Source organism: Bolinopsis microptera, chromosome 2 (genome assembly GCF_026151205.1).
Source record: "Bolinopsis microptera isolate Bmic1 chromosome 2, MBARI_Bmic_1.0, whole genome shotgun sequence".
NCBI classification, from domain to species: Eukaryota; Metazoa; Ctenophora; class Tentaculata; order Lobata; family Bolinopsidae; genus Bolinopsis; species Bolinopsis microptera.
Window position 1 is genome coordinate 13,286,411 of NC_087073.1, and position 14,749 is coordinate 13,301,159.

General features: G+C 39.0%; 1 protein-coding gene across 1 annotated transcript in view; it reads right to left on the reverse strand.

Moving 5' to 3' along the window:
* LOC134811694 (uncharacterized) overlaps window positions 1–14,749 on the reverse strand; it is a 26,238-nt gene continuing 11,489 nt past the window's right edge. Inside the window, exons 5-23 of the mRNA XM_063818719.1 lie at window positions 13,628–13,767; window positions 13,336–13,418; window positions 12,381–12,551; window positions 11,453–11,583; window positions 10,069–10,178; window positions 9,812–9,888; window positions 9,506–9,659; window positions 9,258–9,383; window positions 9,014–9,137; window positions 4,218–4,690; window positions 3,208–4,085; window positions 2,749–3,053; window positions 2,437–2,546; window positions 2,067–2,232; window positions 1,599–1,776; window positions 1,317–1,417; window positions 954–1,179; window positions 642–816; window positions 1–508 (exon numbers count right to left, since the gene is read on the reverse strand). Coding sequence (XP_063674789.1) covers window positions 346–508; window positions 642–816; window positions 954–1,179; window positions 1,317–1,417; window positions 1,599–1,776; window positions 2,067–2,232; window positions 2,437–2,546; window positions 2,749–3,053; window positions 3,208–4,085; window positions 4,218–4,690; window positions 9,014–9,137; window positions 9,258–9,383; window positions 9,506–9,659; window positions 9,812–9,888; window positions 10,069–10,178; window positions 11,453–11,583; window positions 12,381–12,551; window positions 13,336–13,418; window positions 13,628–13,767 — 3,891 coding nt within the window. The 3' untranslated portion in view covers window positions 1–345. The remainder of the gene's footprint in view (window positions 509–641; window positions 817–953; window positions 1,180–1,316; window positions 1,418–1,598; window positions 1,777–2,066; window positions 2,233–2,436; window positions 2,547–2,748; window positions 3,054–3,207; window positions 4,086–4,217; window positions 4,691–9,013; window positions 9,138–9,257; window positions 9,384–9,505; window positions 9,660–9,811; window positions 9,889–10,068; window positions 10,179–11,452; window positions 11,584–12,380; window positions 12,552–13,335; window positions 13,419–13,627; window positions 13,768–14,749) is intronic.

Below are 14,749 nucleotides of genomic sequence, written 5' to 3' on the forward strand. Positions count from 1 at the left end.
ACACTTTTGTTTCGCATATTTGTTATCACATCAGGGTCATGTAATTGCGGGCAGTTTACTGTGCGTGTTTGGTGCGTGTGCGTGTTTGGTCTCCTGACAGATTTTACAGACGGGGGCAATGATTTTACAGACGGGGGCAATAACTTAGTCGAGTTTCTTTGTACGTTATAATTGCTGTACTCTGTAAAGTTTTAAAAGTATTTAATAACAAATTTAAAAAATTATACACTATAGTCCCCCAACAAAGAAAATAATGTTTTCTTTATTTTGTATCAGTAATCATCAATAAGTAGTGAAACTGAAAGTAGTGAACTATGTATTGTTCTCACAACCAAGTCTGAAGCTCTACTCTCGTTGGGCGGTGAGAATATCCGGTACTCCGTACAGGACGGGAGCTGCCCCCACTAAGAAGGGTAGTTTACATGCCTCTCTGGACGGGTTCATCAGGGACAGGAGTGAGATGGTGTTACCCTCCGCCAGCCATAGCTCTAATAACTTCTTGGAGAATCTGAAAAAGAGGTATATCAATTATAGGACGGAATATCATAGTACAATAGCATAGTCGCACATAATATATGTATTATCAACAATACTTCTGGTCAAGCCGTTTGTAAAACAAAAATTCATACAGCCTGACGAACCTGTCGCAGTCCCGGTCTGTAATATTCCAGAGATAACCGAGCACAGCGGGGCAGCCACTGAGCATGTACTCCACAGGCGGACCTGTACCCCCTACTGGGGTGTGCTTTATTTTCCCACTGCTGCAGCCCATTAACAGTGCTACCGCGCGGCTCTCCAACTCTTGGATAGGCTTTCCTGGGAACGGGGGTTTTAGAATTAGAGTCAAGAGTCAGCTAACTTAACTGCAATTGATTATTAATGAAGAAATGTTATGGATTCATAAATATACCAAAATCAATGAAATTAAATTGCAACTATGCGACGTAACCCACCCGCGAGAAATTCCTTCCCAGTTCCGTGACCAATGTATAGGAACATGTCACTCTTCAATCCAGCTTGGTACTCGGGAAGTGAGGGAGGCTTAGCAGCCACACCCCGCCACCCTTCCTGTTCCGCCAGCCATCCCTCAAAACATGCTTGGGTTGACGGCAGGTTCTGGGTCGGGTTCAGGATGTAAAATGTCTCCTCCTTGTTCAGCTTTACTGGTTGTTTTCTGAGCTGGAATAATACAATATAATTCGGTATTCGAAAAATATTTGAGTACATTATGTTAACCCTGTATCCTGCTCGCAGACTAAACAGGAGAAAACCTTTGTTATTTTAAAAAATGTATTCATATGATTCATCCATGTTACCTTTTGTAGGGTGAGCGCAAAGTTGGTGCTAGGAACTCTCGATATAGGTTGGTTCCGGTACACTTTACACGACTCCCACGGCAGTATGTCCAACTCTGGACCTAAAGATAATAATTGTACTAATATTAATTATAAATCACAAGTGAGTGAATTGGAAACACGAGGGCAGAAAAGAAGGACAAAATTTGGATTTTCACTCCAAACGCCCATGCCCAAAAGTTGATATCAATATTTCAAGATCCTCAAGTCACTAATTAGGATCCAGGCTAAGTGATCACGTACCAAGTGCAAGCAATGTAGGATGTCGGGCGGGGGCAGCAGAAGGAGCCAAGTCATGAACCATACTGAGCACCTCTGATATAGGCAGTCCTGGTAAGTGTAACACCTCAGTAAGATGCTCTTCTGAGAGGATAGAGTAGCAGTCCAACACGTACTCTGCTACAAACTCCTTCAACTCCACCTGGAGCAAAGTGTATACATTCAATCTCCGGACCAGTTAGGAACCGTTAGTTAGGCCTTGTTTTCCCTTGGTTAAATGGTCCGAAACATAAACGGCCGGAATAAGTTGGTCCGAAAGATATTAAATCTGGAACTTTGTTGGTTCGAGTTACTTTAGACTAGAAACACCTAAAGACGACTTTTGTACGCGCAAAGAGAAATTTTTTGCTACTATACTAGACTAGACTATTCGTAGAATTCTGGGATAATCTAACTAAATAAAGTTAAACTAAACTATTCAGCACTCTTTACCTCATATTTAGATTTGATATCCTCTCTCAACTGAGCAGCACTTTTTGTAATAACATCTCGATACTTGTCCTCTACAGGACACCCGAGAAGAAGACCCTTCCAGGGACCCAACCAATCTCCCTCTAGTCTTTCAACCATTTCCTCTAGCCGGCTATTTAACTGGTACCTTTATAACATATAAAGCGTTACATCAACAGATATGCAGACCATTCATTAGAAGTTAGATAAGAAATTTAACTATTTAATTTAACTATTTAATTTAAATATTTAATTTAACTATTTAACTATTGAATTCCTCACTTCTTAAGTTAGCTTAAAAGTAGTTGAATAACACTTAAATATTATCGATCATTTCAGTGTAATATGTTACCTGCTCTTCCAGAACTTGACTTTATCAGTGGAGTGAGAGACACTGTCGTCGTTACAGGTAATTATCCGTCTCATTTCGTCCAAACAGCACGTGTTTTCTCCCCCTACACCCTGGTCATGTGATAGTTGTTACAACTGGTCATGTGATATGTGTTACAACTGGTCATGTGACAGGTGTTACAACTGGTCATGTGATAGGTGTTACAACTGGTCATGTGATAGGTGTTACAATTGGTCATGTGATTGTGGGAAGTGGATTTAAGTTGTTGTGAAAGATAAATCTAGTTTGATTGGTGGATACTAAGCAACTTACCGCAGATTTTAGAGAAAATGGAAGTTCTCTTTCAAAGACAACCTCTCGTCCGCCCCTTTTCTGTCCGAGGTACAAGGTACCATCTATTTGCAAGATGCTGGCAAAAGTCCAACTTTCCGGAATTGTAATGTCGTCTTTAGAGTTCGTGACGTCACTATTTTTCTTGATGACGTCACGTATCTGATGTTTGAAGGGCATGTTGTGGTATTGCTCAACATCTCGCCAGAGTGGTGCTCGTTTTATCTTACGTTTCAACAGTTCTCTTTTTACGAATACTGGCTGCAATCCTTCGCACGCATCGAGACCTTGATATTAATTGGTGTTAAAAATAGTCGCATAACTTGAACATTATGATCGACGTGAGCCAACAATGGTAATTTACATTAAAATCCGTTTTGATCGGGTTATTTTGATGGAAAAATCATTGATTGAAACAAAAATGAAAATATGTAGAGTTACCAAATTGAACATGATCAGTGGTCTCCGTTTGCTTAACTTGAGACTTCTTGCTAGCTGCTTGTCTCTTCCCAGCCTGTCTCCTTGTGGTTGGTCTTGTGGTCGTCTGTTTTACAGCTGCCTTGCTGTTCGAATTGTTCCTACTTCTACCTCTCCTGGCTGCCGGTTTTGGTTTGCTTTCTTCTTCTACTTTTGGTTTTGGTTTGCTTTCTTCTTCAACTCTCCCTGGAATCTGAGATTGACAGTCTGATAACATGGATAACCACGCTTGAGACAGCGCATCTAGTTCTGCAGGCATGTGGGTAGGCGATGCTTTCTTTGAAGATTTGTTGGATATCCATGTATCACGTGACTTGTTTAAGGAGTGATGGTACTCTACGGAGGACTCACGAGAAGGAGGGGCGATAGACCAGGAAAGTTCCAGCTGCAGAAGGATTAATCTGGCGAGATGAGAGGGAGTGAGGGATGAGGAGAAGACAGGATACACACCATCCTCCACACTAGATACACCATTAGTCTGCACCACTTGGTTGCTCCTTTCGGCCGCTGCTTTCAATATTTCAGTCTCTGCTGAACGATACCGTTCCAACTCTAGATATTGAGACATATACTCATTGTTTGAGTCGAGTAGCTCGTGTTTCAGAGGGGAACACGAAATAGGAGCAGGGATCTTAGCAACCGACGTTTGTAGTGTAACTTTGATGAACACTGAGAGGTTCCGGTGTTTTGAGATCCAGTAGTCTGAGCGGGAGAACTTAGCAAGCTGCTCCAGTCTGTCTAGGTACAAAGTGGCCTGATGAATTGAGCCCCACGTGAATAAGAGGGAGATGTAGCGCGCCAGCACGTGCAGAGTGTGGGGGATCATGGCACAATTCTGCCACCTGAAAACAAGAAACTTCAATCAATTTGATGTCAAGGATCAATCATTAGACGGTGAATTTGTTCGAAGTAATTTTTTAGAAATGAGAAACGTTAAGAAATATAACTTATAATAAAAGTTCCATAGCACATACAGAAGAGCTCTAGAAGACATGGTAGTGCGTTTCCAGCTCTTTAGTTTGGCGTGAGCAGCTTCCAGAGTGAGGGCAGTACACTTCTCACTGATCTGATAAACCTCCTCCCCAGCCCCAAGTACTCGGTCTATCAGCACATACCCACACACTCCACACAACAGAGCTTGTTCTGTCCCTCTGTCTGTCTGTTTGTCCGTCTGTGTGGCAGTGTCTTCCCATAACTCCTCTACTTCGTGCCTTTCACTCTCCGGAGATGTGAGTATATCGACATCACGTGACCATGTGACTCTAGTTCTATTGGCTAGCAGAGCTGGTACAGAGGACAGGACTGAGATGAGGTTCTCAGGGCGTGGCGAGAGTTGAGCCGCGCAGCGTGCAACTACGGTGTCCAGTCCGTAGAGTCCGGCTAAGAACATCAGAACGGACAGGACACAGTCGTCTGGAGAGTGAGATTCGAGGATAGACTTGGCGTCCTGAGGAGGGTTTTGGGTGTTATTCTTATTTTAAATTTTACTGGGGATAATGCAGTGGTGAAACGACCGTTGTTTGAATGTGGGACAATTTTGCTCAAAGTTATGCTCAAAGTTATGCACAATATGAATGTAGCATCAGGGAGTACCGTCTGTCATCTTAGTGTCGACTGTCGGTCAGTATTTTGAATAAAATTAAACCCTTGTACAGGTAAGTACACTCTAACACCAAGTACTCGGGCCCTTTTGCACAAGGTACAATAGAAATATGGGCTCAGATGATCCTATGATTCATGGTGTCAGAGCCTAAAGTAATTATAACCTAGGGACAACGCTCGCCCAGTCGCCCTCATTTTTTACTCAATATCCTAACCAAGTAGCTCGTGTAGCGATCCAACTTGATTTGCAGAGGCCTGAAGTATGTGATATAGTCGTCTATATGGTCAAGTTCGGAGACAACCTGTACATAAAATCAGTCAGTAATTACACTCATTTCACTGCCATAAATGGTAAAATTAATTATAATTCCTCTGACAGTCCAAGGGGTACAGGCTCTTCAGATATTTTACTCCTAACCTTTCTATAATGATATCTGGGTTCAAAATTTAAATAACTCAACCTTGGTGGAGACAGTGGCCACCTGAAAATTACAAAAATAAAGGAGCTGTAAATCACTTATGAAAAAAAATTTACTTCAAATTTCACAATTTAAAGTTACGTAAGACAGGTGGGTACTCAAAAAGTGCTGGTTGAGCAGGTTTGTCTGCTCAACACAGGTGGTGCAGCTCACTGACTACATGAGCTAATATAAGTGACTAGAACTAACCCTCTCATGCTTTTTAATTGCTCCGAAGTCCTAATATTTAATATTATGGGTTATACCAATCATATTTCATAGAATAGGATCCTCAGAATCGGCTCAACCGAGGTGGAGACAGCATAACATGCAGTTCAAAATCTGTTATTCTGTAGTTTAGGAGCTGTAGAGTGACTGTGGCAGTCCATTTGCAATACCAATGATTCTAAATCATCTACCAACTCATATTACAAGGCATCTTTGCTGAAAAGTACACTCAACATAGGTGGAGACTCCAATTTGGCAAATTTGGGCGTCAATTTGACCTCAGAAGTCAAGGTTCTCCACCGCGGTTGAGTGGCTGATGGCTAGTTTGATGAGTTGTATACATGCTGAAGGGTCACCCAATGTTATTTCTTCCAGAAATCAACTGCCAAAGCTCAACTCAACCCGGTGGGGCCAGTTTTAATGCATTTTTTAATGTTTTAATGTTTAATCAACAATTTCTCCACCTTGTTGAGCACCTTTTCACAACTTTGATAGTTTTTTCATTTGCTAGAACACTTTGCTTTAAGACAGAAGGGGTAACAGTTTTATGATCCCCTACAGTAGCAGTTAACAGAGCAGATAAGAATTAGTGATAAAACCAATGAATTTAGGCATGTTTGACAGGCTTTTTACTGTTTCTTAATGAAAGATCTCCACCCTGTTGAGCGTCAATGGAAAAAACAAAATTTAACGGGAAGTAGAAAAGGCCGAGACGCAACTTTCTAGCTAACCTAGAACTCTCTAAACCTTTCTCCACCCCCGGTTGAGCAGCTTTGAAAAGTGCATTTAATTTCTCCACCTCGGTTGAGCACTTAAATAAAATATTGATGAAACCATCAGATTACAAATTTGATGTAGTTTATGTTACCAATAACCTTTTCCACCTTAATCAAAAGTTTCTTCAACCAGAGCCAGTCTCCACCTTAAATCTCCACCTTTTAAGGGTTTGTTTAATACCACCTGTATCTGCTCAACCGTTCAACCTTTTAATTTTTTTTTTTTACTCAAAGAAAGTCCTGAAAAATGTCTTGTCAGCCATATAATCAGGGAGTTTCAGTCTGTGATGAGCTGGCTCCACCACACACTTCTAAAAAAGTAAAAAATGTACAGGTTGTCTCCGAACTTGACCATATAGTCGTCTGTATATGAGCACTCGAACTATTATACAATTATATCAGCTGTTTCCCGGAAATAGTGTTGGATGATACAACAAATACTGACATCATATATCTAGAGGTAGTTGTTACAATAGCAATATTGGATCATATCTTGGAGTAAATAAAACTACGATACGGTGGTAATATTGATGTTTGCTGACTCCTCTGATACATTTAAATTGTAAGTATTTTTAGCATTTTACTGCTTTATTATACTATTTACTATATAATATGCAGGATTAGTTAGTAATGTAACTGTCATCATGGAAAAAACGATGTTGATCTTCACAGCTGCCTGTTTCTTCAGCTCTGTGCTAGCTAGCGCTAACGGTGAGTTCAATGAGGTTTTTTATTTCCATTTTCTTATTTTATTCAAATAAATTCACTACAAATTTATAGTTATAACTGGAAATTTAACCGATAATATAAACATTATTGGTTATTTCATTCTGAACATTTTGTGGTATTCTCAGGGGAATGTCGGAAACATCTGGGCTGTTGGAAAGATGCTGAGAATCGTGCAATCAAGGAAAAAATGGTTAATTTCAGCGACGACCTTATAAACAAATGCCATGATCGCGCAGCTGGTAAAGGCTACGCTGTATTCGCAGCACAGAATGGAGATGAGTGTTTCACAGCTGCTGATGCTGGGGAGACGTATACGACGTATGGGGAATCTGACAACTGCAAGAACGGAGTTGGAGGAGCCTGGGCTCAGGATGTGTACAGAATAACAACCTGTTCACCGGGTACTACACTGTGTTCAGTAACTTTCAATGTTGGAATTGTTTACCAGGCTAGTAAAACGTGTCTTCTGGGTCTGGATCGTGTATATCAATTTGGATTGGGTTTATCAATTCGTGATTGTTTGATTTTTCTTATCAACTTAAAATAATCTTTAACCTAAATTCCAGTGGTCGAGATATTATTGAAAACTCTATATAAGCAGAAGGATTCTAATTTCAAGATAACTTGCGAGATCGATGGAACAGAAACCCCTTCTTCAGTAAAGTGGTCTTATACAGCATTCGATCAATCAGAATCACAGGTCATCAACGAAGAAACAGACGACAACTGTGAGCTCCAACTACAAGGAAAGAAAGCGATATTAACGAAGTTTCACCCCAGTCTGAACGATGCTGGAGAGTTCACCTGTCAGTTCCAGATAGACAGTGACTCTGAAGTAGTACCCTCTGCTAAGATAGATGTACCGGGTCCGAGTAAGTAATAGTGGCCAAGGTCTCCAAGAGCACTAAGAGTTCAAGTGATAATTGTTATATGAATGGACAATCGTCCGAAATTATTGCTATTAAAAGACATTATATGGTATCTGATAAAGTACGGCGTACGCAGAGCTGATATGAGATGATAGAGCAGTAATTTCAGACAATTGTAACGAAGTAGATGAAGACTGGACGGACACCAATGAAGAAACAATCCCTCCGTTACCAGTGCTACATGATACTGAAGTTAAGATACTCTGTCCACGGAAGTATATCAACTTTGAGGTGAACCAAGTGTATTGCAGAGACGGAGATCTCATGATGTTTGGAGGAGAAGATCCGTATTGTAGGAAAATAGGTTATTTGGGGCAGGATTTAGATTTTTAAGCGGATATTTAGGTAGCTGGGTTAAAATTAGCTAGGGTTGTCAGAATTAGTAAAACATATCATCTAGGGCTGATGTGTTTTTCTACGTCATGACAGAATCACCAGAAATTCTTACTATTATCCAATGAGAAATGTAACCGGAAAAACATAAAAACTCTCAATCATTGATACACATTACACAGGTTTTACTTGAGTATGTATATATATATCTGCGAGTGGAGCTATGTTTTTTTTCATAACATTAATAAAATGTAAGTATAATAGCATATTTCTATACATTCTATTGCCCTATTTCTACACACAAAAGATTCCGTGTGAAACAAAAACAAGATTGAATGTAAAAATGTCGGCTCGGTCAGCTTGTTGCTACTAACAATGAGCTCCGTTTTTGCGTAAGTTATGTTAGTTTGAGTATATATCTGGTCTCTTTACCTTTGCTCGGTATGTGTCTCTTAGTGGATCTCTAAACCAATAACTAGACCGTTATTGTAGTCGTTATTAATGTAGTTAGTCGTTATGTCGTGTTTGTTTGGAGGTTTGGAGTATAAATAATAACCTTGATGAGCTATTCTTTCCGGGATTTTTTCTAATTCGGGTTTTTAGGTTATTTTTCTTAAATAATACGGAGACGTGATTCTAGCAAGATGATTATTGATAAAAGTTGTCACGTTAAAATCGTAAATATTTTTTATATAAAATGATAACGCCTTCATACCTGACAGAACTCAATAGGATTTTGAAGAGTGAAAGGTTCTCGTTGTTTCAGGGATATGATAAATTTTGAGTAGGTTTTCAGCACGTTTACACAACTCATGATCCCTTTATCTGCGCTTTTCACCCTGAATTGAAGTTTTTGAAAATCGAATTTGTTGAGCGGCTCATGAGCTAGGAAAATATCTAAATCCACGAATCTGAAATGAAACTTTATTACCCAAATAACATAAAGGCCCTGGACTGACCGGTTGAGATAAGTGAGAGCAGGCTCACAGTTCAGTTTAGATATCAGACAGTAAACTAGTAGAAGAGAGCTGGAAGGGGAAGGAGCAGGATCCTCTTTTAACAGGGATATCGCGTCTGATAAGTGTCTGAAATAAGAGAAGTGGACTTTCGATTTCATCAAATATCCAGGCTTCAGCATTTAGCGATCATAGGTGGGTTAAATAACAAAACAAGTGTTGTTGACTCGACAAATGATTTGTAGACTGACCCCTGAGATCTGTAGATAGAAGCAAGTTTTAGTCGGTATTGGTCTGAAAGTGAAACACCCGGTATCATTGTTACTAGTTCCAGTAACTTTATCTCGTGAGATACTGACTCTGTTTGAGATGCCGCTTCACACAACTTTGTTTTAAATTCTTCTTCTGAAAATTAAACAAGTATAGGGCGGTAGACAATTTTAGAGTGACTGTAGAATGAATATAAAACTAGCAATAGAAGATATGTATTTTGCACTTCGGTTACATTTTGACCATATATTCACTCAATTGAATTGTAAAAAGATGACAACAAAAACCTGATATCGTTGTTTTTTCGAGATTTTGTAGAGTGAGCATCTGAAGATTGATGTAAATCTGAAAGCATTCTTCTGACCTAAAATGAGTATAAAGGACACAGGTACAGTGAAGTTCTATTCGTTTTGAAATCTATAATAAGGCGAATGAATTTGTATTGCCTAGATAAGAGTGTCGATATAACGACCACTATACCGAGATGTGAACGTGATTCATATTTCAAGACTTGTATCCAAAAAGCTAAACGAATCAAACATACCCAACAATCTCAGACAGGTGAGTCACGTGACGCGCATGCACGTGGGCGAGGAGTTGGGAGCTCTTCTGTCGGACACTTTCTTTGGGGCTCCTGTACATCAACGTACTGACCTAGGGTGATTTATGTGTGTAAGTTTGTATATTTATGTGCAATTATAGAAGGAATATTGCATTATACTTGTTGTACAGTTAAATTTGTATGGAGTGCAAAACTATGCTACACATATATTTCCAAGACAGTGCACTTTGCAGATGAAATTGTTTAACCTAAATTTGCAAATTTCGATTAACTCTAGTCATTTGCTTCATAACCATTTCACTGTGGTACCAGCAGTGTGGTTATTAAATACTGGTAAGTAGTAAAGCTGTTATGATTCCATCAACCGGTCGCAGTCGGCTTGGTTCTTTCCTCAAAGTATCCTAATACATTACCCATTCACCCATTGATTATGACATTAAGCTCCTTATTATATATTTTACAGGCGACAGCTCAGTTATTTGCAAACCAAAAGATTCTTCAGGACGTTATCTATCGCAACTAATATGGTGTGACTTTTCAAAATTGTGGCTAGATAATACGTTTGCAATCCTATCTCTGATCATAATTTTGAGTATTCATATTTTTGGCAATGATATTTTTGGAATATTTTATTCAATTTATCTTAACCTTAGAATTTTACAGTTAATGAAATTATTGTCCGGATTTTATATTGATTGTTTACACATATGGCTATTGATTTAACTTTTGACTCGAGAAAGAAGAGAAAGTACGGACAAATTGCCTAGATATGTATATAGATTGTACAAATGTATATATATTACAAATCTCCAGGAAAATATTTTTTAAAGCGTTACTACCATATATTCGTTATTCACACTTCTTGTCTAGGTCATCTCTTTTATGGCTTACTTATGTCTGAGCTATGTTATACATCTTACTCCTCCGTTTACTCCAGCCTTGCTTTACAGTGTTCATTCAACCTTACTTGGTAACCAGGTAACCAGGTAACCAGTTAACCAGGTAACCAGGTAACCAGGTAACCAGTTAACCAGGTAACCAGGTAACCAGGTAACCAGGTAACCAGGTAACTGTTACTTTAAGTTACATTTCTAGCTAGCAAGGTCTCCTGTTTGTAAACGCATAACACAGTTTCCATCGTCGTTTCATAGTACAAATACTAAGAGGTAATCGCAATTTTCACAGTAGAATTTAAATAATTTTTAGCATGTACGGCATAAATATCATTTAAAATTTCACTATTGATATTAAAAATGGCAAAATTGTTTGAAACATTTGCCATCGATGACATACAAATAATTCTATCATAAAATCATTCAATAAAGAGCAATCATGTCTCGGTAAATGAATTAAAAAACTAACTTACGTGAAATATAAGCTGAAGCCATGAAGACGGTATGCAGTCCAAACGAAGAAGGCAAAAGGAGAGGTGTTGGCAGATCGCCAATAGGATCCATATCGTGTCCTTGTGCGTCGTAGAGAATACCTCCACGTACCCTAATACAATTTTGAGATTGAATTTTATCCCTATCCACTTCTGCTATAAGAGAAATATGACCCTACGATTCATTTACGTTGTCAACAGAAGGATTCGATAAGAAATTGGATTGGAGGACAGTCCAGCGGAACTTAACGAAAATTTAGCATTATGTACGGCAAATCCATTATTTTACACCTTCAACAGTCGTCGATTAGGCGTCTGATGTCTCTGTAAGTAGATTCCGTGTTTAGCCTTTTAAACACATTCCTTGATCCTTACTTTTAAACACATTCCTTGATCCTTACTTTTAAACACATTCCTTGATCCTTACTTTTAAACACATTCTTTGATCCTTACTTTTAAACACATTCCTTGATCCTTACTTTTAAACACATTCCTTGATCCTTACTTTTAAACACATTCCTTGATCCTTACTTTAAACACATTCCTTGATCCTTACTTTTAAACACATTCCTTGATCCTTACTTTTAAACACATTCCTTGATCCTTACTTTTAAACACATTCCTTGATCCTTACTTTTAAACACATTCCTTGATCCTTACTTTTAAACACATTCCTAAGTCAGACGTTAGATTTCACTTAGTTCAATGCTTTAAACATTGCATTTGTACTCGGCTGCCATGAACTTTTAATATTGACATCGCCAGTTTTCAATTAGTTAACATTACCCTGCAAATGTTGTCTGCCATTGTTACAATACACTTGACTTATAGTTCTGTTTTTTCAAATTTTGTTGTCCCCTGTATCTGAACCACCGTAATATCCAGTTTGGATTAGGAGCAGTAAACTAACCGTGAGTTGGTAGCTGGACATTGTCCAAGTCAGGAGTTGATGACGTCATCAATGACGTCATGTCTCTGACGAGCTGGAAAAGGGCAGTCAGGGTGTGTAATGACAGGTGCTCACAGTACAGGACTAATATTCTGTCTGCTCGGGCTGCGTCCAGCACATCATCTTTCAAATCTGAAGCAGTATAGTATTATGTTTAAAATCTGAAGATATTTGAAGCTGATGACTGGACTCACTGGTCGAATGTATCAAAAGGAAGATATGATCAGGAAGTCTGCACTAACCTAGCTGTATCAAAAGGAAGATAAGATCAGGAAGTCTGCACTAACCTAGCTGTATCAAGAGAAAGATAAGATCAGGAAGTGTGCACTAACCTAGCTGTATCAAGAGGAAGATAAGATCACGAAGTCTGCACTAACCTAGCTGTATCAAGAGGAAGATAAGATCAGGAAGTCTGCACTAACCTAGCTGTATCAAGAGAAAGATAAGATCAGGAAGTGTGCACTAACCTAGCTGTATCAAGAGGAAGATAAGATCAGGAAATCTGCACTAACCTAGCTGTATCAAGAGGAAGATAAGATCAAGAAATCTGCACTAACCTAGCTGTATCAAGAGGAAGATAAGATCAGGAAGTCTGCACTAACCTAGCTGTATCAAGAGGAAGATAAGATCAGGAAGTGTGCACTAACCTAGCTGTACCAAGAGGAAGATAAGATCAGGAAATCTGCACCAACCTAGCTGTATCAAGAGGAAGATAAGATCAGGAAATCTGCACTAACCTAGCTGTATCAAGAGGAAGATAAGATCAAGAAATCTGCACTAACCTAGCTGTATCAAGAGGAAGATAAGATCAGGAAGTCTGCACTAACCTAGCTGTATCAAGAGGAAGATAAGATCAGGAAGTCTGCACTAACCTAGCTGTATCAAGAGGAAGATAAGATCAGAAGGCTGCACTAACCTAGCTGTATCAAGAGGAAGATAAGATCAGGAAGTCTGGATGTTATCGTCTCCTCTAAACACCACTCAACTAGGTCCCACAACCTGGAGAAGTGAGCTATTATAGAAAGTTCTGTCATATATATAGTAGTAACTAGTAACTAGTGAGCTACAGAGCTCTCGTATCACCAAGCAGGCAAACTCATCATGTTATAGTTAAGTTAAACTGGCATTTTTATTACATTTTTAAACCTGAAAGATCAAATAGCTGTAATGAAGTTCTCTTACGAGTAACTAAGAAGTTCTCTGTTCACCTGCTGTTAAGAGAGGATCTTAGTTCAGGTTCCATTTCCCTGACGATGATGAGAGCGTTAGCAGGAAGGTTCGAGAAAGGTTTGGAATCTCCACACAGGGGCAGATAAAGAACTACACTACTGAACACTTTCTCGCTACCCTGAAGGAGGAGGCTATTCAGGAAATCGTTAATATCCCAGGTTCTAAACTAAACCCCTTGTTTTGCTCACTTCCCAAAATCCAGATTTGTACTTGTTCTTGAGATGTAACACCCATGAATCATGATGTTTACCAAATAATTTGATAAAGCTGATAATAGGAAGTCCGAAGTCATGTTACCAGTTACCACCAGTCAGTATCTCCCGGATAACTAATCTGCTTCTCTTGACTAATTATTCTGAATATATGCGCATAATCAATCGATTATACTGCATGAGACTAAATTAATGACTTGCAGACAGATGTTCAACGATCTGTTCGCTCAAATATTTATCTCTCGTTGGCACATTCTAACATTCTTGACTGAAATTGCTTTCGTACCTTTGTACTTGATAGAGTGCTTATCTTAAAGTTAAATGTTTTTACAGGCTCTAATGATGTATTTTTACGAAGTTTTCAAGCCTTACGTTGTGTGTTTCCCTTCGTGTCCAAAAGCATTATATTCTCATATACATTATGTATTATTGGCACGTTATTCGCTATGTAAACACACGTATGAAAGTTGCAACATAAGCAAGCAATATTTAGTAAGATGCAGAGTTAGTGTATTAATCGTTATACTGTTGTTCGTCGATTGTATAGTTTATTTTGTAGTTAATGTATGAAACATTAGAAAGCCGTGCGGAAAGTTTCGGAAAAGATGCCCCAGTCAAAACTGTTACTTTGTTAGCTTGGTATCTGGTTCAGAAACTTGTTTCTCATGTTTACAGCACTTTTAAAAAGGAATACACAATAGATATTAGATTGGCGGGCAAATACGACACTACTTTCATACCATCAGATGGGGTCCGGACTCTAGGGCGTAAGACTCTAGGGCGTAAGACTCTAGGGTCTTAGGGTTAGGGTTAGGGTTAGGGTTAGGGTTAGGGTTAGGGTTAGGGTTTGGGTTAGGGTTAGGGTTAGGGTTAGGATAAGGGTTAGGG